At 48.8% G+C, this 27,078-nt stretch overlaps 1 protein-coding gene across 1 annotated transcript in view; it reads right to left on the reverse strand.

Moving 5' to 3' along the window:
* Positions 1 to 265: 265 nt before the first annotated feature.
* The window catches only part of LOC144752395 (E3 ubiquitin-protein ligase TRIM39-like), a 182,629-nt gene continuing 155,816 nt past the window's right edge, over positions 266 to 27,078 (reverse strand). The window contains exon 10 of the mRNA XM_078640329.1: positions 266 to 777. Coding sequence (XP_078496455.1) covers positions 266 to 777 — 512 coding nt within the window. The remainder of the gene's footprint in view (positions 778 to 27,078) is intronic.

Genomic DNA, 27,078 nt, shown 5'->3' on the forward strand with positions numbered 1-27,078 from the left:
GGCAGGCTCGCGACGGCCAATGGACGTGCGCAGCACTATAAAGGTAGAGCACGCGTGGCCGTTGGCCGTCAGAAGCAGCTATGAGAAAGAAACCTGATATTCATGTCACTGGAGTTACTGATTCCCCCCCCCCCCCCCTCCCCAGGGACTTATACCCAAAGGGAGCGTTTTATTATATAAACGCATCTCGGCTTGTGCTCCTGGTCACATTATCACTGCGCGGGGGAGGGATGGAAGGATGAGGGGCTGAAGCTCCCTGCAGCTCTCACACCAGCCTCAGCTCCGCTCTGTCACAGAGATAGAAGTACGGGAAGAGCCTCTGTGTGAAGCGGGCCTGCGGGAATGTGTAGAGAAGCTCCATGGAGTCAGCATTGTACAGGGACAGCCGCCCCCCCTCGTAGTCCAGATACACCCCCAGCTTCAGGGGCTTCTCACGTGGGTTCAGAGGGGTGTGAGGGGAGGTGAGAGCCTTGTACTGACCGTTCCACCCCCACACAGCCCAGACTCCCCCCTCAGGTGACCATGTGATCCCTTCTTCCCTGTCCACAGACTCTGCGGCGACCCCCACCTCCCACCCTGCCCCCTCCTGCAGCAGCTGCACCTCCCAGTAATGTTTGCCGGAGGTGAACCCCTCGCTCCCCAGCACACAGCAGTAGTAGGTGAATCTCTTAGGGGTGTCCGACAGGGGCTGTTCTATGCCCGTCCATCTCATTCGTCTCCCCCCTTCAGACAGGAGCAGCTGTGGATGAGCTGTGTCAGGATCCAGAGTTACCATCACTGCAGAGAAGAGATTCACAATTAGAGATTTAATGTCACAAAGAAAGGCTGTAATTACTGCTTCTGTTTTACATATGATTAATGTAAACCACATCTGGAAGGAGCACGCAGCGCTAGAGATCACAGCTCTAGACTGCTCACTACACTGAAGCACGCATTCATCTAGAGCACACACTACACCGAACAGCACAGTGCACTACATAGGACATTCTACTACACACTACGCCGCAACATGTAGCACATACTACACCTCACTACCACACATAAGGCATACTACACTATCCCTCACAAGGCGTGCTAAACTACACCACACTACCACACATGAAGCATACTACATTACACTATATAGACAGGACATTCTACTACACTACACTGCACCACGCACCATACTACACACAGACACTGCGCACACTGTACTACACCGAACACTGTACCAGATAGGGCACTGTACTAGCGAGTACACTGGACTAGATGGCACAGAGTGGCAGAGCTACTCCAAGGTATACAGTACTGGTCAGTACACTTGTTAGAATTGGGGGTCTCTGGTTGGCGCAAGTATTCACTTGTGACAAGCAGGGACCCTCTCCTCTAAGTCAGGGCGAAGGATGACCCCTTAGAATTACCCTTGCTCACCCTCTAGGTGCGTGGGGTGAGCAGCCAAGGCTATTCTTCAGGCGTTTCTAGTTAAGCATTTGTAATAACACACATAGTAAATATACGAATCCCCCACCAAATGGACACCAGGCTGTAGTTATATAAAAATACGTCTCCTTTATGTACAAATATATATATGCAGGCAAGTATTTATCACAAGACCATCAATAACGTTTTTCTTAGCCACAAGGTTGTAAATAGGCCAGTGTTCTATTTGTTTACAGTTCCAAACTGGTTCTTTCTAGTCTCTTTGCCTCCTAAAACAGTTCTTAGCTCCTTGATACCTTCTTGGGGCTTACTAACCGCTTTGTGGGCTTCTGCCGGTGGAAAACGGGTGGGCCCTACCGCGACTCACGCATCTAGCGTGAGCACTGGTTCGACTCGTACCGCTCCCAGCTGCGGGACGTACGGAGCAGCCCGGTCAAGTGGCACGCCTCTCGCGGTGCCCGGGGGACGACTCGTACCGCGCACAGTGCTTAGGGGAAAGAAGAACGTTGCGGGCCCCTAGCCCGTAGCAAGCACTGTGCGTTGGTTGAGCGGCGTACACTCGTTTGGTGCCGGCGTGCAGGGAGAGATTACGGCTTGACCAGGTGGTGGGAAACGGGTAGTTTACAAGCACACCGTTGGTAGTAAGGTAGAATAGGCGGCTAGTCTGTTTTACTTGCAAGGCGAGGCGCACCGTCACTTGAGCCAAAGCGCCGCGTACAGCCTGGAAAATGCAGTACGAAGCACTCCGCTTGGCAGGGTACGACGCGCACAATACCTTTTTCTTCTTCGAGGTCCCAGCGGGGGTGGACGCGGGGCGCCCGGCGGCTCTGGAAGCAGGGCGAGGCCGGCATCCGGGGCGTCCGCTCCTTGCGGGGTCTGCTCTCGGGGTCTTTGGGGTCCGGTGTGGACGTCAGGCGGGAGCGTTGGGCCACCAGCGAGCCTCCGACGGCGAGGTAATGCAGCGATTTCCCTCAGCGGGGGGAGAGCGGCTCGGCGGAGCGGGGCTCTCCCTCGGCGGGGACGGGGAAACACAGTTTGATCACGGCCTCGAGGAGGGGCTGGGGGGCACCAAGATCACGGCAGCGAGCCTCCCAAGGCGAGATGACACGGCGATTTCCCTCAGCGGGAGGAGAGCGGCTCGGCGGAGCGGGGCTCTCCCTCGGCGGGGACGGGGAAGCACAGTTTGATCACGGCCTCGAGGAGGGGCTGGGGGGCACCAAGGTCACGGCAGCGAGCCTCCCAAGGTGAGGTGACACGGCGATTTCCCTCAGCGGGGGGAGAGCGGCTCGGCGGAGCGGGGCTCTTCCTCGGCGGGGGCGGGGAAACACAGTTGGTCATGGCCTCGAGGAGGGGCACCAGGGTCACGGCTCCGGCGGGGGCAGAAGTCCTCGCAATTACCGGCAGACGAGCAGAGAGCAAGTTGAGCCAGATGGTCCAGTGGCTCAGGTCAGGTGCAAGCTCAGTCAAGCCCTTGGAGAAAGTTTCTAGCACAAATCAGCAAAGTCTTTTCAGCAAGTCTTTCCCTCTCCTTCCTCAGCAAGGCAAGCAGCAGGCCAGTCCTTCCAGCGTCTTCTTCTCCTTCTAGTTGGGCAGAGGTTCTTTGTGGAAAACAGGATTCTGATTTACAAGGAGCAGGGCTACTACTTTTATACAGCATTTTCTTTGTTCTCACAGGCCAGGGGGGCCTCTGCATAACTTCTTTCAGTCTCCGAGCACTTGGTTGGGTGTACTCTGGCTTCTTTTTTCAGTGCGAGGGGCAGGCACATCAGACGCTCCACAGGAGGTGGAGCCAGCATTGTGTGGACAGGGGCAGCCAGGAGTACCTTGTTGACAGTGCTTCGCCTCTCCTGGGCCAGGTGTCGGGCTGAGTCATCAGTCGCTCCCCAGAGGGCGGAGCCAGCATTGTGGTGGCAGAGCACAGCCCTATTCAGAGTCCAGGGTCACTCCCACCTCCCACCAAGGTGTAATCCTGGCATTCACCACCTGTCATCCCCCAGCCCTGTCACTCACATAACCCAGACAGTCAGATACACATCCTAGCAGAGGCGGGCTGAAATGGTTAGGCAAGCAAATGCTAACTTTCTAAAAGTAGCATTTGCAAACCCAGGATATTAAAATAAACTTTACTAAAAGAAGTAATTTATTATCCTGAGTTCAGGCATACTAAACTTTATTTTCTACCATGTTCCCTGAGCCTGCTGGGATTATAGAGTGTAATAATTCCAGCAGCCCATCTTGGCCTAAGAGAACAGGTAGCCTTACAATAGTGAAAAACGAATTTGGCTGTAATTCACCATTAGGACATGCCACACACATCAGAGCATGTCCTACCTTACACGTACAATGCACCCTGCCCTTGGGCCTACCATAGGGGTGACTAGTATGAAGTTAAGGGAAGGTTTAGGGGCTGGCAAGTGTGTGCACTTGCCCAGCCAGCATGACAGTACCAGACTGCACGCAGGTTCTGCAATGGCAGACCCTAGACACATTTTAAGGCTGCTTCTGTGGGTGGCGCAACCAGCGCTGCAGGCCCACTAGCAGTATTTGCAAACACAACAATGATGGACAGAATGTGGATCAATGTCACACATTCACCCCAGTCCAAAGATCTGGGCCCAAATCCATCGTTTTTCCACTCCACACCACCCTGGGTTAGACAATGGCGATATGCAAATCAGCGCTGACCCTGTGCCCCATGGGAACAGTCCAGTCCGAACTACAAAAGCCATGTCCTTCCCAGAACGGAAACAAGCATCCGAGGACCGGCCCGGTTTCGAGGTAACACCTCTCTTCAGCCCGGCTAGCTTGATTCCAGTGGTGTGGAGTGCCTGGGACTCACGTCTGAGCATCCCCAGTACACTTAGAGCGGTAACTGCAAACACAACAATGATGGACAGAATGTGGATCAATGTCACACATTCACCCCAGTCCAAAGATCTGGGCCCAAATCCATCGTTTTTCCACTCCACACCACCCTGGGTTAGACAATGGCGATATGCAAATCAGCGCTGACCCTGTGCCCCATGGGAACAGTCCAGTCCGAACTACAAAAGCCATGTCCTTCCCAGAACGGAAACAAGCATCCGAGGACCGGACCGGTTTCGAGGTAACACCTCTCTTCAGGCCGGCTAGCTTGATTCCAGTGGTGTGGAGTGCCTGGGACTCACGTCTGAGCATCCCCAGTACACTTAGAGCGGTAACTGCAAACACAACAATGATGGACAGAATGTGGATCAATGTCACACATTCACCCCAATCCAAAGATCTGGGCCCAAATCCATCGTTTTTCCACTCCACACCACCCTGGGTTAGACAATGGCGATATGCAAATCAGCGCTGACCCTGTGCCCCATGGGAACAGTCCAGTCCGAACTACAAAAGCCATGTCCTTCCCAGAACGGAAACAAGCATCCGAGGACCGGCCCGGTTTCGAGGTAACACCTCTCTTCAGCCCGGCTAGCTTGATTCCAGTGGTGTGGAGTGCCTGGGACTCACGTCTGAGCATCCCCAGTACACTTAGAGCGGTAACTGCAAACACAACAATGATGGACAGAATGTGGATCAATGTCACACATTCACCCCAGTCCAAAGATCTGGGCCCAAATCCATCGTTTTTCCACTCCACACCACCCTGGGTTAGACAATGGCGATATGCAAATCAGCGCTGACCCTGTGCCCCATGGGAACAGTCCAGTCCGAACTACAAAAGCCATGTCCTTCCCAGAACGGAAACAAGCATCCGAGGACCGGCCCGGTTTCGAGGTAACACCTCTCTTCAGCCCAGCTAGCTTGATTCCAGTGGTGTGGAGTGCCTGGGACTCACGTCTGAGCATCCCCAGTACACTTAGAGCGGTAACTGCAAACACAACAATGATGGACAGAATGTGGATCAATGTCACACATTCACCCCAGTCCAAAGATCTGGGCCCAAATCCATCGTTTTTCCACTCCACACCACCCTGGGTTAGACAATGGCGATATGCAAATCAGCGCTGACCCTGTGCCCCATGGGAACAGTCCAGTCCGAACTACAAAAGCCATGTCCTTCCCAGAACGGAAACAAGCATCCGAGGACCGGCCCGGTTTCGAGGTAACACCTCTCTTCAGCCCGGCTAGCTTGATTCCAGTGGTGTGGAGTGCCTGGGACTCACGTCTGAGCATCCCCAGTACACTTAGAGCGGTAACTGCAAACACAACAATGATGGACAGAATGTGGATCAATGTCAAACATTCACCCCAGTCCAAAGATCTGGGCCCAAATCCATCGTTTTTCCACTCCACACCACCCTGGGTTAGACAATGGCGATATGCAAATCAGCGCTGACCCTGTGCCCCATGGGAACAGTCCAGTCCGAACTACAAAAGCCATGTCCTTCCCAGAACGGAAACAAGCATCCGAGGACCGGCCCGGTTTCGAGGTAACACCTCTCTTCAGCCCGGCTAGCTTGATTCCAGTGGTGTGGAGTGCCTGGGACTCACGTCTGAGCATCCCCAGTACACTTAGAGCGGTAACTGCAAACACAACAATGATGGACAGAATGTGGATCAATGTCACACATTCACCCCAGTCCAAAGATCTGGGCCCAAATCCATCGTTTTTCCACTCCACACCACCCTGGGTTAGACAATGGCGATATGCAAATCAGCGCTGACCCTGTGCCCCATGGGAACAGTCCAGTCCGAACTACAAAAGCCATGTCCTTCCCAGAACGGAAACAAGCATCCGAGGACCGGCCCGGTTTCGAGGTAACACCTCTCTTCAGCCCGGCTAGCTTGATTCCAGTGGTGTGGAGTGCCTGTATTGGCATTTAAAAGCCCTGGCACTCCTGGTGCACTTTACTGGGGACTAACAGTAAATCCAATGAACCAATCATGGAAATCAATCACAGTTACATTTTATATTAGGAGCACTTGCACTGCGGCACGGATTGGCCGTGACGCAGTGCCCTGAGCAGCGGACACCAGCAAAAACATCTGAGGCACATCAGCAAAAAGTGGAAGGGAAACTCACGCCAAGGTGCCAGGTCTAACAACACTGCATTAGATAGTACAGAGTAGGAGAGCTAATAGAATATATATTGTACTAGTCCGTAGACTGCATTAGATAGTACAGAGCAAAAGATCTACCATAAGGTGTACTGTACTAGTCAGTACATTGTACTTAATGTGACAGACAAACAGAGCCACTCCAGGGCATACTGTACTAGTCAGTACACTGCATTAGAAGGAACAGAGTGACAGAGCTATTCCAAGGTACACTGTACTACTCAGTGCACTGCAATAGATAGTACAGAGTAACATAAATAGTACAAGGCATACTGTAATAGTCAGCCTAGTATATTAAATGGTACAGAGTACCAGAGCTAATAGAAGGTATATATACAGTACTAGTCAGTACATTTCATAAGATGGCACAGAGTGACAGAGCTACTCCAAGGTAGACAGTACTACTCAGTACAATGCATCAGATGGTACAGAGTTACAGAGCTGCTAGAAGATATTCTGCACTAGTCAGTACACTGTATGAGATAATACAGTCACAGACCTACTCAAAGGTATACTGTAATAATAAGTACACTGCACACACTACATTAGATGGCAAAGACTGACAGAGCTATTGGAAGGTATACTGTACTAGTCAGTACACTGCATTAGATGGTACAGAGTGACATAGCTACACCAGGGTATACAGTACTAGCAAGTACACTGCATTAGATGGCACAGAGTCGAAGAGTTACTCCAAGGTATACTGTACTAGTCAGTACAGTGCATTAGATCGCACAGATTAACAGAGCTACTAGAAGGTATACAGTACAAGTCAGTGTACTGCATTGGATGGCTCAGCGGTACTAGAAGTGTACTGTACTAGTCAGTACACTCAATTAGATAGTACAGAATGACAGAGCTACTCCAAGGTATACAGTACTAGCCAGTACACCTAATTGGATTGGATGGTGCAGAGTAGAAAAGCTACTAGAAGGTATAAAGTACTAGTCAGTACACTGTATTGGAGGGTACTGAGTGAAAGAGCTACTCCAAGGCATACAGTACTAGTCAGTACACAGTATTAGATTGTACATAGTGAGAGCTACTGGAAGGTATACAGTACTAGTTAGTACACTGCGGTACAGAGTAAGAGAGCTATTACAAGGTATACAGTACTAGTCAGTACACTGCATAAGATGGCACAGAGTAGGAAAATGCTACTTACCAGTATGCATCTGTTCTTGGCATGTAGAGCTGCAGAGTTGTACACTTTGCAATAGATCGCCACCTGGTGTTGGGCTCGGATGATTGCAGGTTGTTGTCTTCTTGGAAGAAGTCTTTGTAGTCACGAGATAGGTGACTCCTCCCTTGGACAATACTGCGCATGGTCATCGACTCCATCTTCAAATTGTTTTTCGCCAATGATGGGAAATGATGGAGTTAGTAGAAAATAGAAAGAAAGGATGTCCATGCGTGTGCATCTAAATAAGATGATAACTGGAACGGATACAAGTCCCGGGGAGGCGGGAGGGCGTGTACAACTCTGCAGCTCTACATTCCAAGAACAGACGCACACTGGTAAGTAGCATTTTCCGTTCGAGGCATATGAGCTGCAGATTGTACACTTTGCATCGATTGTGCAGCAGTATCTCCCCTAGCGGTGGTCGCTTGTATCCGTTGCAGTATTCTGAAACAGTGTTCTGAGGACAGCTTGGCCTACTGCAGCTTGCTGCTTGGCCTGCACATCAACACAATAGTGTTTAGTCAAGGTGTGTGGTGTAGACCATGTTGCTGCCTTGCATATGTCCTCTAGTGGTATATTTCCTAAGAAAGCCATAGAGGCTCCTAGTTTGCGAGTGGAGCGCGCTCTAGGAGGAACAGTCAGTGTACATTTAGCCCTTTGATAGCATATTTGTATACACTTTACAATCCACCTGGCAATCCCTCCCTTAGAGATGGGGTTGCCTTTATGTGGAGGAGAGAAAGATACAAATAATTGTTTTGTCTTTCTGAATGATTTAGTCCTATCCGTGTAGTATAATAGAGCTCTTTTAACATCTACGGTGTGTAAGGTCCTTTCTGCTACAGAGTCTGGGTTTTGGAAAAACACAGGTAGCTCTACAGATTGGTTGAGGTGAAAAGGAGTAATGATCTTGGGAAGAAATTTAGGATTAGACCTAAGAACCACTTTGTTAGGATGTATTTGAAAGAAAGGTTCTTGTATGGTGAATGCTTGTATTTCACTAACTCTTCCGAGAGAGGTGATAGCAACAAGGAAAGCAGTTTTCCATGTTAGAAATTGCAATTCACATTTGTGTAAAGGCTCGAAAGGGGGTCCCATGAGTCTTGTAAGGACAATGTTCAGGTTCCATACAGGAGCAGGTGGTAACCTGGGTGGGATTATTCGTTTTAATCCTTCCATGAATGCCTGAATTGCAGGTACTCTAAAGAGAGATAAATGTTGCCTGTTTTGTAAATAGGCTGCTATTGCTGCAAGATGCAGGCGTAATCAATCAATCAAACAATCATACCATTTGTATAGCGCACTACTCACCCGGGAGGGTCTCAAGGCGCTTGGGGCAGGGTGTGTGCTACTGCTCGAACAGCCAGGTCTTGAGTTGTTTCCTGAAGGCGTATGGAAGTGTAAGCCAAATTAGACCTTTGAAGATGTAAAAAGGTAACAAATTATATTTTGGATGGAAGCATCCAGTGGATCAATATCATTATTTTTGCAATAAATTGCAAATCGTTTCCATTTAGCGGCATAACACGCTCTGGTAGTTGGTTTTCTAGCTTCCTTAATGATGTTCATACAGTCTGGTGGTAGGTTTAAATAACCAAACTCTAAGACTTCAGGAGCCAGATCGCCAAATTCAGTTGACTTGGTTCTGGGTGTCTTATTTCTCCCTGGTTCTGAGTTAACAGGGAGGATGTGAGCTGTAACTTTGGCGTGCCCATGTGGGAGCTACTAGTATCAGTTTGAGAGACTGCTGTCTGAGCTTGCGCACTACTAGTGAAATGAGTAGGAGAGGTGGAAAAGCGTACGCAAATCTGCCTGACCAACTCATCCATATCGCATTGCCTTCGGACCGTGGGTGTGGAAACCTGGCGGCGAAGGTTGGGCATTTTGTGTTTTCTTGGGTGGCGAACAGATCTATTTGTGGATGCCCCCACTGTTGGAAGAATGGTTGAAGTACTTGTGGATCTAGTTCCCATTCGTGAATCTGTTGTGACTGCCGACTTAACAGATCCGTTATCGGATTGTGAACTCCTGGAAGGTGTTCCGCTAACAGATGTATGTTTTGAGGAATGGCCCATCTCCAAATGTTCTGTGCGAGCTGGGACAGCTGCAGAGAGCGTGTTCCCCCCCTGTTTTTGTATATAGTACATGCCTGTCATATTGTCCGTCCGGATTAAGACAGCTTTGTTTTGTACCTGTAATTGAAAAGTTTTGAGTGCTAAGAATATTGCTAGCAGCTCTAGATGGTTGATATGGAACAGTTTTTGTTGGGTGTTCCATTGACCTTGTGTCGTATAATGTAAGAGATGGGCTCCCCATCCTGTGAGGGATGCGTCTGTCGTAAGCACTATTTGTGGAACAGGCTCGAGGAACGGCCGTCCTCTTGTCAAGTTCTTGGTGTTCCACCATTGCAGAGAGAGATACGTACGGCTGTCTACCAACACCAGGTCTGTGAGCTGACCTTGAGCTTGATTCCACTGTCGTGCTAGACATTCTTGTAATGGCCGCATTTGCAATCTTGCATGCGGAACTATGAAGATGCAAGATGCCATCCTGCCTATTAGTCTCATGAACACTCTGGCTTGAATAGACTGTTGGTGTTGAAACACGGAGACTAAGGTCTGAATGCTCTGTATTCTGGCTGCATTGTGATACGCTAGAGCTGTAGATGTGTTTATGGTAGCTCCTAGATACTGATGCACGTGCGAAGGCTCTAGGTGTGACTTGGTGTAGTTGATCGTGAACCCCAAGTTGTGCAATGTTTGAATTGTCTGATCTGTATATTGGACACATTGACTGAACGATTTGGCTTTTATGAGCCATTCGTCGAAGTAAGGGAAAACATGTATCTGCTGTCTTCTGTGATGTGCCGCTACTACTCCTAAGCACTTTGTGAATACTCTTGGTGCTGTTGTGACCCCAAATGGAAGGACTTTGAACTGATAGTGTTGTCCTTGTATCACAAATCTTAAATACTTCCTGTGAGCAGGATGTACAGGAATGTGAAAATAGGCGTCCTTCAAGTCTAGTGTTGTGAGGAAATCGCCTTTTTGTAGTAGTGGGAGTACTTGTTGCAGAGTGATCATGTGAAAATTATCTGATTGAATGTACTGGTTGAGGGGCCTGAGGTCGAGAATTGGCCACAGTGATCCGTCTTTTTGGGGAATTAGAAAATACAGGGAGTAAACCCCTGTTCCCTGTTCTTCTACAGGAACTAGTTGTATAGCGTCCTTTTGTAGAAGCGCTAGAACTTCTTGTTGAAGCAGAGTCAGATGGTCTGTAGACATTGGACGCTCCCTGGGCGGTATATTTGGGGGGGGTAGATGTGAGTTCTAGGCAGTAACCATGTTGAATAATTTGTCTTACCCACTTGTCTGTTGTTATGGAGTTCCAGACAGGAACTGTGATAATATGCCCCCTACAGGAGTGGAATGCTGTTGGGGGAGCAGAGGGAAGTCACTGTTTAGGGGTGGAAGAGGAGCGGTTGTTGTTGTTACCTCTACTTCTTCCCTTATTGTTATTGCCTCTATATCCTCTTCTATAGTAGCCTTTATTAGAGGAGGTTTGCGTGTGCATCTTGAATGAAGATGTCGTATCTGCTCCTGTTTGCTTGGAGCCTCCTCTATAAAAGGAGCGACGAAAAGAACTTCTAGTCTGTGTGGATTGTAACGCTCCCATAGACTTAGCTGTGTCTGTGTCTTTCTTCATTTTCTCCAGTGTAATGTCTACCTCTGGCCCAAACAGTTGGCTTTGATTAAAAGGCTGGTTTAAAATGGTATTCTGCACTTCTGGTTTAAACCCAGAAATGCGTAACCACGCATGTTGTCTAAGTATTACACTGGTATTGACTGCTCTGGATGCTGAGTCAGCTACATCTAGTGCACATTTTATTGAGGCATTGGATATTAGTTTGCCTTCTTGTATGAGGTCTTTTGCCTGATCTTTGAATTGATCTGGTAGGTGCTCTAGTAGTTTTTCTAATTGGTCGTAGTGAGCCCTGTCATAGCGTGAGAGAAGGGCTTGCATGTTAGCTATGCGCCATATATTTGTGGCTTGCGCAGCTATACGTTTACCTGACGCATCAATGACTTTGGATTCTTTGTCAGGTGGGGGCGCGTCACCAGAAGTCTGGGAATTAGCTCTTTTTCTCGCATTGGACACTACTAAAAAGAGTCTAATGGCAGATGTCCTTTAATATAGACTGGATCTGATGGAGCTGGTCTATATTTCTTTTCTATTCTTGGATTTAACAACCTACTACGTACAGGTTCTTTAAATAGTTCATGGAGCATGTTTAATGACTCCTTTGATCACGGGTAAAATTTGAGTAGTCCTTTGTGACTGCTCAAATGTGTCCAGTAAAAAATCCTCCTCAATGTCATCAGAGTGCATTGAGACTCCATGGTAAAGGGCAGCTCTATTTAAGAGGTGATTAAAACCAATACTGTCTTCCGGAGGAGAAGGTTTTGTTGGGTATGAGTGAGGATCAGGAATGTCAGGCACAATTTGTGGTGGAAAATCGTACATATCGTCATCTGTAGGATATGTATCTGGTTCCATACCCTCATCTCTAGGGAATGTATGTGGGTCTGGTATGTCATCCCCCCACCTAGATCATACTCCTCATCAGTATGGTGTGATGATGCAGGAGATTGAACAGGAGAAACTTTAGGTGATATGTAAGGAGGGATAGAAGAGGAAGAAGGTAAAGGAGAGGAAGGGTGCATAGGAGAAGTAGCACAATCCTTTTTGGCAGGAACTACAGGTCTAAGTGGTGTTTCTGCTGGTCTCTTCTTATGAGGAATGGCTTCCACATGTCCAGTGTTTGGGTTTATATAAACCTTCTTTTGTTTAGGATCAGGTCTAAACAAGTCTTCTTCCTCTATAACCTTCTTTGGCGTCGATTTTTTCGGTGCCGGTAGAGGTTTTGTTGTGTCTTTTGCTTTAGGAGGCTGGACAGTGTCCTGTGGCAAATTCTTCGGTGCCGAAGGTGTTTTTGGCTTGGTAGGCGTGTCTGAGGACTTAGGGGCCTCGGAATCAGGCCTTGCCGTTTTAGGTACCGAAGGTGGATTCTTTGGAATGGAGGCAGGTCTGGTCGTCTTCGAGGCGTCAGAACCTGGCTTTCCATCTTTATCTTTTAAATTGGACGGTTTCAGAGCCGGAGCTTCTCTCGGAACCGGTGTAGTCTTTGGCTTCGGTACCGGTGCGTCTTTAGGCGTGGGTGCCGAAGTGTCTTTTTCTCTCGGTACCGAAGGGTTTTTTGGCTTCGGTGCCGATGGAAGAGGTGGAATCGGAACATGTGGCTTGCTCGGTGCCGAGGCACCGGAAGGCATAGTTGTTTTCCTCGGAGCCGAGCCGGAAGGCGGGGCTTTTGAGGGAAGATTTCGGTCTCGACTGGGCCCTTTGGGCAGAGTGCTGACCATTTCCTTCGGTTTGGGCAGTGTCTGTGGTGCAGGGGCAGGAGTACTCACATGTTGACGAGATGGAATCGAGTCATCCGAGTCCTCTGCCTCTGATATGATCAGGCGAATCCTCTTCTGGAACGAGTGGAACCTCGTCATCGAAGATGCTCTCCGGTGCTGGGGCTGATCTCTTCATCGTGTCGACGGGCCCTCCGATCCCAAATGGTCTTTTTCGATCGGAAGGAAGCACAGGCTGTGCAGGTCGACTCGTCGTAATCTGGCGATAGACAGAGGTTGCAGACCTCGTGATGATCGCTATGTGGGAATTTTGCTCGACATACCGGGCATCTCTTGAACGGAGTTCTGTCCATGAGGTGTAGGCCGCACGGCGTCGATAGGCCCAGCGGCCCGCGTTGATGAACCGGAATGGAGCTGATGGTGTCGAAAGCAGTATATTCGACGTCGATGTTGTTTATATAAAGTTTTGTCGCTCTGAAGTTGCTTGAAAAGTTTTTCTAGCCAGAGCTGAGAACATTCATTAGAACCCAGTAGTGGAAAAAAACAATCTGAAGATGGAGTCGATGACCATGCGCAGTGTTGTCCAAGGGAGGAGTCACCTATCTCGTGACTACAAAGACTTCTTCCAAGAAGACAACAACCTGCAATCATCCGAGCCCAACACCAGGTAGCGATCTATTGCAAAGTGTACAATCTTCAGCTCATATGCCTCGAACACAGAGGTACTGAAGTCTAATGTACAAGTATTAGAAGGTATACATTACACATGTACTGCATTAGATGTCCCTGAGTGACAGAACTACTGCAAGGTACACTGAACTAGTCAGTACACCGCGTTAAATACCATAGAGTAACAGAGCTATACCATGGTATACAGTACTACTCAGTACACTGCATTGGATGGTGAAGAGTAGAAGAGCTACAAGAAGGTATAAGTGCTAGTCAACACATTGCATTAGATGGTACAGAGTGAGAGAGCCAATAGAAAGTGTACAGTACTAGTCAGTACACTGCATTAGTTGGCTCTGTGGTACTAAAAGTGTACTGCACTAGTCAGTACACTCAATTAGATGGTACAGAATGACAGAGCTACTCCAAGGTATACAGTACTAGCCAGTACACTGCATTGGATGGTGCAGTGTAGAAAAGCTACTAGAAGGTATACAGTACTAGTCGGTACACTGCATTGGAGGGTACTGAGTGAAAGAGCTACTGCAAGGCATACAGTACTAGTCAATACACAGTATTAGATTGTACAGAGTGAGAGAGCCACTGGAAGGTATACAGTACTAGTTAGTACACTGTGGTACAGAGTAAGAGAGCTATTACAAGGTATACAGTACTAGTCAGCACACTGCATAAGATGGCACAGAGGTACTGAAGTCTAATGTACAAGTCAGTACACGATGGTACGGAGTGACAGAGGTATTAGAAGGTATACATTACACATGTACTGCATTAGATGTCCCTGAGTGACAGAACTACTGCAAGGTACACTGAACTAGTCAGTACACCGCGTTAAATACCATAGAGTAACAGAGCTATACCATGGTATACAGTACTACTCCGTACAGTGCATTGGATGGTGAAGAGTAGAAGAGCTACAAGATGGTATAAGTGCTAGTCAAACCATTGCATTAGATGGTACAGAGTGAGAGAGCTAATAGAAGGTGTACAGTACTAGTCAGTACATGTCATTAGATGGTACAGAGTGACAGAACATGACCACTGAGCTTCCTAGTCAGTATCACTGCTCTCCCCTGTGCAGCTCCACCATTGAGGGACTGCCCTTGAGCCCGAGCTCCGTACAAGGCAAGTGTTTGAGGCCCTCGTCCACCCGCAGGCTCCTGCCTGCACCTCATCCCTGGTGGTCTAGTGGAAGAACACTCTGCTCTTCTGCTATTCCACTCTGTTTTCTGTGCCTGCTTCCCTCTATGTGCTCTATGTGTTTCGCTCTTTCTCTTTTGCTCTTCTGTTTTGCCCGTTATCTTTTGCTCTGTTTTTGCTTTTCTCTCTCTTTGCTTCTGTTTTTGTCCCTTTTCCCGTGCTCCCTGCCGCTGCTGCACCGCGGCCCCTCCCCCCCAGCGTGTCGCTAACAGCTGACCACCCTCCCCCGACCCCTACTTAATAGTGGCCGCTGCCACCGCACGCAGCGGGGGCACTGTTGGCGCACCAAAGGCAATCCCATCTTCTCCCGTTTGCGATCAGCGCCAAGGCCCCTAGTCCCCGACCCGCCGCCGGTATGACCCCAGTACCCTCCATGCTCTTAACCCCGGATGCAGCAACAACTGCAAGCTCTCGACGCCAAGCAACACCCAGGGCCCGATCTCTAGCCGACAGTGCCACTGCACCTTCCCCCAGCTCCGGGCCCCAGCATCAGTCCCCTGCCCGACAACGCTCCATGGAACCCTGGTGTAAAGACCGCCTGGCCCCTGTGCTCCGTTCACCAACATCATCGCTGACCGCATTTCACCCCACGCCTTTGCCTCCACGGACTACATGCTACTCGGAGACCTAAAATTCCACCTGGACAACCACGACGACCCAAACACCAACGTCCTCGTACAGAATCTCAACGACATAGGACTGGAGCAACTTGTCTCTGTCCCCACTCACACAGCAGGACACACACTCGACCCAGTCTTCGCAGGAGGAAACAGCGTCACCTTCAGCCACACCATGGAACTACTCTGGACTGACCACCAATGCATACATTTCTCCTTTAGAAAACCCACCACAAACAAGCATGCGCGCCGCATCCCACGCAGAAGCAGGAACAAAGTCAGCGAAAAACACCTCACATCCGCCCTCACCAGCACTCCACCCCTAACCACGCCAGACGTCAACACTGTGGCAAGCAACATCCACCGATGGATCACCAACTGCGTCAACACCCTCGCCCCACCCTCCGGAAGGCATCAGGATGACGCAACAAGAAAGCAAGCTGGTTCACCACGGCACTCCAAGAATCCAAGAACCTCCTGCCAATGACTTGAAAAGACTTGGAGAAACAGCAAAACTCCGGAAACATGCACAGCCTACAGAGCAGCCACCACAGCACTCCACCAACTCAAAGCCACAAAGAAAAGTTTCCTCCAAGACAGAATCCTCATCAACCTCCACAACTCCAAAGAACTCTTCTCCATCATACAAGAATTTGCCAAACCAGGCAGCGAAACAACAGAAGTCCCGCCCTTCCAAGACCTGTGCAACAGACTCAGCTCCTTCTTTCACCTCAAGATCAAGACACTCTACAATAACTTTGATGAACAAGACCTCTGCACCACCTCTGCACCACCTCAACTCCCACCCCCAGCAACGCCACCGAACACACCGCACTCACCTGGACCCTGCTCACGTCAGAAGACACCTTAAAGATCATGAAGAGTACCCACTTAGGGGCACCCTCAGACCCCTGTCCGCCCCACATCTTCCACATGGCCACCACAGCCATCGCACCCGAGCTACGTCAAACGGTCAACTGCTTCCTCGAGACCGCCACATTCCTTCAACTAGAAGCATGCTGAAGTCAACCCCCTCCTCAAGAAACCCTCCGCAGACCTGACAGACTTCAAGAACTTCAGGCCCATCTCGCTGTTTCCATTTGCAGCAAAAGTCATCGAAAAGGCAGTCAACACCCAGCTAGCATGCTTCATTGAAACCAACAATGTCTTAAACACTTCCCAATAGGGTTTCCGCAGCAACCACATCACCAACACCACCCTCCTCACCGCCACTGATGACATCTGCACCCTCCCCACCTTCTTCAACATCTACATGGCCCCTCCTCACTACCATTGTCAGAAACCACGGGCTCGACGCGGGCTCCTAAGCCAATGACACCCAGCTCATCCTCTCCCTCACCAAAGAACCCAACATCACCAGGCAACACTGCCAAGATGGGATGAAAGCCGTTGCAACCTGGATGAAGAACAGCTGCCTGAAACTCAACTCCACCCCCTGAAATTGGGACAACACTTGCTGGCCCCCTGCCCTCGGAAACCCACCCACCCCACAGACCATGCACGTAACCTCAGCATCATACTTGATTCATCGCTCACAATGATTCACCAGATCAACAATGTCTCCTCAGCCTGTTTCAACACCCTCCGCATACTCTGCAAAACATTCAAACGAATCCCCTCAGAGTCAAGAAAAACGGTCGCACACACCCTCATCACCTGCAGACTAGACTATGGCAATGTAAGCTCCTGGACATCCCCAGGCACAACCACATCACCCAACCCCTCCATGATCGACACTGGTTCCCCGTCACAATAAGGATAACTTTCAAGCTGCTCATTAACATGTACAAGGCCCTCCACAACATCGGACCACAATATCTCAACAACAGTTTCTCCTTCCACGCCCCCAAGAGAAACCTCAGTTGAGCCAATCTCGCCCTGGCCACCATCCCACGCTTCTACAGGACCAGAGCAGGAGGAAGATCCTTCTCCTACCTTGCAGCCAAGACCTGAAACTAACTCCCCCTTCACCTCAGCCGGAGCGCGGCACAACACCAATTCAGGAAGGACCTCAAGACCTGGCTCTTCGAATGACCCTAACGGAGCTGCTCATACCCAGCCCCTTGAGACCCTAATGGGTGAGTAGTGCGTTTTACAAATCCCTGAATGATTGATTGTATAGTGTACTAGTCAGTACACTGCATTACATGGTACACAGCAAGAGAGCTGCAAGAAAGTGTACTGTACTAGTAATTGCACTGTATTAGATGTTACAGAGTAACAGAGACCCTCTAAGGTACACTGGACTAGTCAGTACACTGCATTAGAAGATACAGAGCAACAGAGCTACTACTAGTGTGCTGTACTAGTCAGGACACTGGATTAAATGGCACAAAGTGACAGAGCTATTAGAAGGTACACCGTACTAGTCAACACACTGCATTAGATGGTGCAGTGTAAGAGCGCTACTAGAAGATATACAGTACTAGCCAATACAGTGTCTTGGATAATACGGAGTAAGAGAGCTTATAGAAGGTAAAGTGTACTAGTTTGTGCACTGCATTAGGTAGTACAGAGCGAAAGATGTACCAGAAGGTGTACTGTACTAGTTAATACACTGTATTGAATGTTCCAGAGCCACTCCAAGACATACAGTACTTTGTCAGTACACTACTTTAGATGGTACAGAGTAACAGAGGCACTCCAGGGCATACTGTACTAGTCAGTACTGTATATTACATGGTACAGAGTACCAGATATAATAGAAGGTATACAGTACTAGTCAGCACACTGAATAAGATGGCACAGAGTGACAGAGCTACTCCAAGGTAGAAAGTACTACTCAGTACACTGCATTAGATGGTGCAGAGTGAGAGAGGAACTAGAAGGTATACACTACTAGTCAGTACAATGCATTAGATAGTTCCAAGGCATACTGTACTAGTCAGTACTCTATATTAGACGGTATAGAGCAAGAGAGCTACTAAAAGGTATCAAGTACTAATCAGTACACTGCATTAGATGGCACAGAGAGAAAGAGTTACTCCAATGTATTCTGTACCAGTTAGTAAAACTGCATTCGATAGTACAAAGTGACATAGCTACTCCAAGGTGTATTGTACTAGTCAGTAGACTGTATTAGATGGTACACAATAACAAATCTACTCCAAGGTAAACTGTAGAAGTAAGTATATTGCAATAGATTGTACAGAGTAACAGAGTCACTACAAGGCATACTATACAAATTATTACTCTATATTAGATGGTACAGAGCAAGGAATATACTAGATAGTGTACAGTACTAGTCAGGACATTGTATTTGACGGCACAGAGTGAGAGAAGTACTCTAAGGTATACAGTACTACTCAGTACACTGCTTAAGATGGGGCAGAGTAACAGAGCTACTCCAAGGTAAATGCAAGAGCCAGTACACTTTATTAGATGACACACTGTGAAAGATCTACTCCAAGGAATACAGTTCTACTCAGTACAGTGTGACAAAGCTACTCCAACATATAAAGTACTAGTTAGTACACTGCAATAGATGGAACAGCGAGACAGGGTTACTAGAAGGCATATATTACTACTCAGTACACTGCATTAGATGGCACAGAGTTACAGAGCTACTCCAAAGTATACAGAACTACTAAGCACAGCGTGACAAAACTACTCAAACATATACAGTACCAGTCAGTACACTGAATTGGATGGTGCAGTGTAAGACAGCTACTAGAAGTTACACTGCACTAGTCAGTACTCTACATTAGATGGCAAAGAGTGACAGAGATACAAGACGTGTACTGTACTACTCAGTACACTGCGTTTTATGGCACGGAGTAAAAGAGCCACTCCAAAGGTATGGTGCACAGTAGGGGGGGGGTAGAAGGTATACAATACTAGTCAGTGCACTGTATTAGATGGTAATGAGTGACAGAGCTATCTGGAATGTTACTGGCGATCCGATCACGAGGGACACAGAAGTGACATGAGTAATGCGAGAATGCACTACAATCCTTGGAGCGGATCAGAGAACCTCAGCTCCTGTGAGGCTCCGGCCCTTACTCCGGCCTCGGCCTATTTCTAGAGCTCAGAGCTCGGAGCTTGTACCAGCCTGCGCTGGCATCCTCACGGCTCCCCTCAGAAGAGGAAGTTGCCTGTGCGGTCCCAGCGGTCCCTTGGCAGTGAGGTCTCAGCAGCAGGGCTCCAGCAGCAAGATACTGGCGTGGGTGGCAGTGGCGGTAGCGTGGCCCTGCGTGGGACATTTACCACGCTCAGGCTCGCTCCGTTCAGCATCGGCCCCTTTGCGGCTGGGATATTCAGTCTAAGTCAAGGAGTGTGGCTGGTGATCTGGCGAGGACACAGGGGCAACAAGAAGGTGGTGACACTGGAAGCAACTAGAGATGGGGATTATACTCGAGAACCCAGGAGGCAGGTGGTTGCAGGCAGTTGTGTAAGGCAGGACCCTGAGGCCCCACAGTGCAGGGGGACCCCGGGCTGCAGGGGGTCCCCTCAGCACAGTACTCTGGCTTGAGAGCTCCAGATTAAATCCAGAACGGGGCCCCACCATGTACCTTGCATGGGGGCCCCCTCAACTTTCGTTACGCCACTGGTTGCCGGTAAGGCCGGCACAAGACCGGTGCGGGTTGCTCCTTCAGAGGTCCGCACCTGTAGCTGACCGTCCAACACGTCCATGGCCCAGGGGAAAAAAAACTCCCACTAATAGCCTTGCTGCATCAAAGACTTGTGGGTGACTTTGCGCGTTCAAGTAACCATTGTGTGGGTACGTGGGGTGCGCAGTGCAATCTTAAACCCCTGACAGCGCATAAAGTGGAAAACCAGCGAAGGTACTCACCACACAACGGCTATTATATTTACTCCGTCATTTAGATACTCGGTATAGCGTGGGCTGAGGAAAAATAGGAGGGGAGCCAAGAACTGCTCGGCGTAGACAAAAGTGTTCCAATCAATTGACTTTAAACAAAAATGAAACCAACGCAAGCAGAGGCTACAACAGAACAAGAAGGGGAGTTCCTTCAATTATACCAGAGGTTCCTACTACCACCCACATAGTACAGGGGGAAATGGAGATGAAATTTGATTGTTTTTTAAAGAATCCGGTGGCTGCTTTACTTACACATCACAAAGAGGCATGTGGATTACAAGCCCGCTATGTCCGTTTTCACTTGCTTTTTCCGAAATCACACCCAAAACTCAGTACATATCTCTAAAGTCGGTTACCTAAGCAGAAATTAATACTAAAAAACCTGCATTCCACTGGGAGGACTGGGCTAAAAGGAGCTTCCGAGCCTTGGAGAGAAGGCAAAGTCAGGTGTTGAGTTCATTGAAGTCATAATGACTTAGGGATTTTGCAGTCTGAGCTGTATAAAGTTCCTGAGGGACTGGTTCTTAATTTCAATGGCCAGCAGCAGCAGACGCGGCCAAAAACTGCTCTTCCAGCCCTTCGTGAACAATGCCTCTGAAGAAAGGATTATTTCCTGAAACACGTCAGGCTTTACATGTTCAAAGATTGCTCTGAAAGCTGTCAAGGAACGAGCAGTGAAATGGATACAAATAAACGTGCTGATCTGAACTTCGTGTGGCTTTGCTTTCATTTGGGGCTTCCTGTTTAGACTTTATATCTATATATATATATATATATATATATATATATATATATATATATATATATATATATATATATATATATATATATATATATATATATATATATATAAAATCACTTCTCTCCCCCACCGGGAAGCATGGAGTCGCACACGAAACTTGCAATTTTGCGATTTATTAAGGGATTTGAACAGCTTGTGGCAGGGTCCGACGCGTTTCGTTCGCCATGGAACTTTTTCACAGGTACGCCTTACACCTCGACAAACTTTAGTGCTCCCAGGTCCAATGTTTTCAAAGTTCTCATTTCTCTGGTGGTTTTCTATTTTGGAATTCACTTCCTGTGATGACAAACAGCATTCTGGGACCTGTGGTGCAAATAGTTGTCTTAATTATTACCCTCCAGTGGGCGGTGTACTTTGCAAGCTGTTTGAATTTTTAAACCATGATCCCAGGCAAAAAGTTCCCCCGAGTCAGTGCACTTTCAGAACTGTCTCGGGTCCAATACCGAGGATAGTCCTCGGGGGCACCACATTCTCCTTATTCGTTTTACCGATTCCAACAGGATGGTTCAAGTCGGGAAATGCTTGGCGCTCTTTTGGTGGTACGTTTCTCCTCGGTAGAACCACACCGAAAATATAAAATCACTTCTCTCCCCCACCGGGAAGCATGGAGTCGCACACGAAACTTGCAATTTTGCGATTTATTAAGGGATTTGAACAGCTTGTGGCAGGGTCCGACGCGTTTCGTTCGCCATGGAACTTTTTCACAGGTATATACTACTATTATAAAGAGAGAACTTTGAACCTTTGAGGCGGGTAAACTCAGGAACCACAGCACCAATCTAAACACCCGATACATCGTTGTAATTGTCAGGGTCTGCAGATGATAGGCTATATAAAAAAATAAAATATACGTTATTTAAAATATTTACGATTAAAAAAAAAGTAGTCCCTTGGAAGTAGCGCCGGCCGCGACGTGCGTGCTGACATCAGGAGCGCGGGGAGGAGCGGCGTACAGGAGCGCGAGGAGGAGCGACGGACATGAGAGCGGGGAGGAGCGGCAGACAGGCGGGGAGGAGCGGTGAGGAGCGGCAGACAGGCGGTGAGGAGCGGCAGACAGGCGGGGAGGAGCGGCGGCTGAGGTTGGTGAAGCGGCCCGTGTGCGGCTCATTGGGGGCCTTTAAAGTGGCGGGTGCGCTCCGGGGGACCCACGGACAACGTCGGGGCGGGCGGGGGCCCAGAAGCCTGATTGCTCCCGGACAACGTCGGGACGGGCTGCTAGTAATGTCATAAACGTATTTAAAAAGGTTGTTATGCAATTACTGCAGGGGGATCTTCTTCCTAGATCTCGTTGCCCCTAGCAGAAAACTTGCAACCCCAAAGCACACCACAGGGGAGGGTAGCATTTGTAAAAATAACAGAGCAGGCCTTATTTGAACAAAGTTTGCCTCTCTCAATAGCGGCAATATAGATTTCTTACGAAGTGGGGTATAAAATTCACAGAAAAAGATCAAATGTAAAGTGTCTTGTTCCAAAAAAGTATCACAGGGGCACGGCTTTAAAGTACCTGGCCATGAAAACCCCTTGGGGAGGCTAAAGACCAGGACACGTGATTCAGCCGGAATCTAGTTAAACAAAACAATGTTGTACGTTTCTTACTAGTGACAAATAGGACTGTGGCTGTGGGGTCGAACTGAGGATGACATACCTTCTCACCATGGGCTTGGCATGTCCGCGGCCCTCCCTAGTCATCTGATGCTTAACCAAGAACTTCATTTTAATGTCCTTGATCGCTGCCGGTCCTAAAGATTATAGTTTACTATACATATACGGACAGCCCAGCAGCGTCAATTGCTCCCTGATGTATTTTAGCCACGTAATTTGTAGGGCCCCATCAAGGGCAATGCAATCCCTGATGACCAGAGAGGGAGAAATACTTGACCAAATCCTCAACCAACACATCAAGGGTGCAAAGCAACATAATCCGAGATGTAGCCCAAGCCAAGCTCCTCATGTAAAATAAAGGCAGGGGTACTAGAGGGGAGAGCTAGGAGGCCACGCATACATTTGTTTTGGAACCTCTGTATGTCCCTCACATCCTTGTGACCCCATACGTCACACCCATATGTCACCATAGGGATACATTTCGCTTTATAAACCTTGAGTAGGGCAGGTATTGGTTTCGACCCCAGTCTTTTGGCAAAATCCCAAACGGCCAGACTGTTCTGGCCAAAGTGTTCTTTTTTTAATTGCCTTTGCGCAGCCCAGGACCCATTTTCGTCTTATAACATCCTCAAATACAGAAAAGTGGACACTTTCGACAATTCCACCCCCTTAAAAAAAAACATTGTCTTAGCGGCCTTCTTAGTGCCCATTGTCATTAAGTGCGATTTGGTAAAATTGGTTGCTAAATCAAGTGACTCCATAAAATCAATAAAAGTATTTAAAAGATTTTTGAGACCTATGGCGGTCCTTATGAACAACACTGCATCTTCTGCTTACAGTAATGCTGGGACCAATTTGGACCCAGCTCTTGGGATGTCTTCAGCACTGCCTGTGAGGTGGACTCCTAGTTTATTTATGTACAGTGTGAACAATAGAGGTGCCATAATGCACCCCTGTCATACCCCTCGCTTAACCTCCCAGCAATCCGTTAAACTACAGTCATCTTTAAATCTTACCGCTGCCGTTGTGCTATTATGGGCATAGTGTAAAAAGGATACCAGACTCGATTCCATGCCCAATTTCCCCCAGAATCCACTACAGTTTTGATCGACTTACTCGATCAAAGGCAGTTGTTATATCCATGAATCTCAGTGGGCCCCTCTTTGCTATAGTATACTTCCCAATCACCGGGCTCAAGTTTATACATTGATCCAATGTGCCTATCCCTTGCCTGAGCCCATACTGCAAACCGCTAATGACATTAAAGATTTCTAGCCATATTGATAGCTGCTTCAAAATCACCTTTCCCGTAACTTTGGCAGCGGAATCCAAAAGTGAGATAGGTCCGTAACAAGCAGGGCCGTCCCTTGCGCCCTTTTTAGGTTTCGCCTGGCGCCCGCTGCGCAGGAGCGGTCGCGCAGGCGAAAACTTTTGAGAAGAGTATGGTGCCTTTGTCACGCCTCTCACTTCCATTGGCTAGCTCCATAAATTTAGGCTAGCCATTGGAAGTGAGATCTGTCCGTCATGGGCCGAGGCGATTCGTGGGTGTTCCGGCGATGTTTTTCTCATCCTGCCCCTTTTATCACGTCATGCGGCTGTGGGCGTGTTTTTTTTTTTTTCTCGTGATGTTTTCGTCTTTTTGGAAGTGCCTTTAGCCGGAGTGGTCGGCGAGATTTAAGTTGCCAGGAAGTTGTTATTTCCGATCAGGTAAGCAGCATTTTGTTTATAATTTTTTTGCATGTGTATCCCGTCTCATGTCGTCTCCCTGTTTGTTTACGTCTTTGTGTGTGTCTTTGCTGTGGTCTCTACATGCCCCTTGTTGTGAATGTTTCTCTTTGTTTCTAACACATGCCCTGTGTTTGTACATGTACCTCGTCTCGTTTATCCCGTCTCATGTTGTCTCCTTGTTTTTATTCCCTCCCCGGCGCCGCCTGAAGCTGCGTTTCTCGTGCGTCACCGCCTCTTGCTGGCTTGAGACCAGTGGCGCTTCATGCACCTCCTTTTTGTCGTCCGATGAGGGTGCGGGTCCCGCAACTACCTCTGAGCACCGGTAGCCCCTCTACCGCCTCCCTCTCAATCCTTCACTTGGGTTCCGGCGGGTGTCAGCGACGGTCTCTCTCTTTCCTGTCTCTCCTTCCCCCTCCCTCCCGCTTGTCTGTTTCCTCCTGACTCCGTGACCCTCCCCTCTCTTCCCCCACCAAATATGGCGGCTCCGGCAGTTTTGCCTGATCCACGGCGCTTGCCTGGGATCAGTGAAACGAAAGGCGGTAGAAGCCAAAGGATAGCCAACTGTGACCACCCCACATAAAAATACGCTTCTACTGAAAGTGATCTTGTACAAGAACCGTGCAGTCGCGTAGACGCGAGCATGGTTGTCTGGATCTCACGTGGGCAGAGTACAGACAGGGAGTGTAACCATTTCAACATTTTAAGTAGCGGGCGAGTGTTCTGATTATTACTTCTTACCGGCACCATCGTACCACGTTTATATGGGTAGTTGTTATATTCTGGTCTTCTCCTTCTCTGCTGCTCAGCCTGTGTGTGTGATGTCATTAGAATGTTCGTGTATGCATGGTTTGAATGTGTGGTCAGTTTGAGTGAGTGGGGCTGAGCAGCTGGATGCTGCTCCCGGTGGGGCCTTCCTTTCTACCAACTATGACTAACAAACCAACTTAAGTATACCTACGATTATTGGATCTACTTATTTTACAATGTACATTTTACTTTGTAACAGTAGTCATTTAAAAGTGTACATTCTACAACTCGCCCACGAAGGGCTGACAGTTAAGCGCTGCTTATACCGAAGGTGCACTGCAGAAACGTTCAATCTAGACAGGTTAACAGGGCGGCACTGCCATACGATCCCGTACAGGGTGGTGGCAGCTCCTTGTTTATTGCTTGTGTGGCGAGCAGACTGCGAGGGAATCCTCCTCTGATTTTATTGTACCCCAGCTGGAAATTTTAAAAAACGAATCAGTACTGTGTTGTGTATTTTATAAATTATTGTACCTTTTAAACTGCTCCTCTCTGTGCTTGCTTTGATCCCTTTGCCCCGTTCCACCGCGGCTTTTCTGTGCCGATTGCTGTGGAGGGCAGGGTTGGGCGCCATCTTACCTGAGTCCCGGATCCCGGCGTGACCGTAGGCAGCGGTCTAGCTGGGGGAGGGGCTGGAGATATAAATAGATCACAAGTTTGGGGGCCGGTGCGATAGTACAGGGTGGTGGCAGCTCCTTGTTTATTGCTTGTGTGGCGAGCAGACAGCGAGGGAATCCTCCTCTGCTTTTATTGTACCCCAGCTGGAAATTTTGAAAAACGAATCAGTACTGTGTTGTGTATTTTATAAATAATTGTACCTTTTAAACTGCTCCTCTCTGTGCTTGCTTTGATCCCTTTGCCCCGTTCCACCGCAGCTTTTCTGTGCCGATTGCTGTGGAGGGCAGGGTCGGGCGCCATCTTACCTGAGTCCCGGATCCCGGCGTGACCATAGGCAGCGTTCTACCTGGGGGAGGGGCTTGAGATATAAATAGTAATGGCACTTCGGACGTGCAGCGGGCGCGCCGTCTGCGCGCCGAAGCAGCGCCAAAGGAGGGCCCGTCTGTGTCCCGGACGTGCCTAGTGCCAGACGCTCTGCCTATCCGCACACGAAGCATAGGGACGTCAGGATAAGGTATTCACGCAATGACCTGCTTGCACTAAACACATCCAGTTGTGGAGTAGAATGTCCATGGATGGTGGCTGATTGTCCCTTTAGGAAATGCCCATCTTGTAACTTCCGCTTCCACCCCACTGCCTGCAGCTCTGGTCCTGAAAGCACCAATTCTACCCTGATCAGAGCAGGCCTTATTAATGCCAGATCCCTGGTTAAGCACGCCGCCGATGTCTTCGAGATGTTGGCGGAGAACCAGTAAGACCTTTTTTTCGTCACCGAGACATGGCTTAATGACACCTGCGCCCCGGTGGTAGAGCTGGCTGTGCCCAGGGGCTTTAAAATCACGAGGGCAGACCGCCTATTAGGACGAGGTGGCGGCGTTGCCGTGATTTATAGGGACAAATGGCTTTTTTCCTTTGAGACCTCTGGTAATTTGGGGGACGGGGAGATGCTCCATTTTGCCCTTAGGATAAACCCGCATTTTACGCTGGGAGGCACATTGGTGTACCGGCCTCCAGGTTATGCTGGTCAATTTTTAGACGCTCTGGAGGAGGTTATAGTGCCTCGGCCCTGAGATTCTCGAAGTTCCTTCTCCTAGGGGATTTCACCATCC

Source organism: Lissotriton helveticus, chromosome 5_1 (genome assembly GCF_964261635.1).
Source record: "Lissotriton helveticus chromosome 5_1, aLisHel1.1, whole genome shotgun sequence".
Taxonomy (NCBI): domain Eukaryota; kingdom Metazoa; phylum Chordata; class Amphibia; order Caudata; family Salamandridae; genus Lissotriton; species Lissotriton helveticus.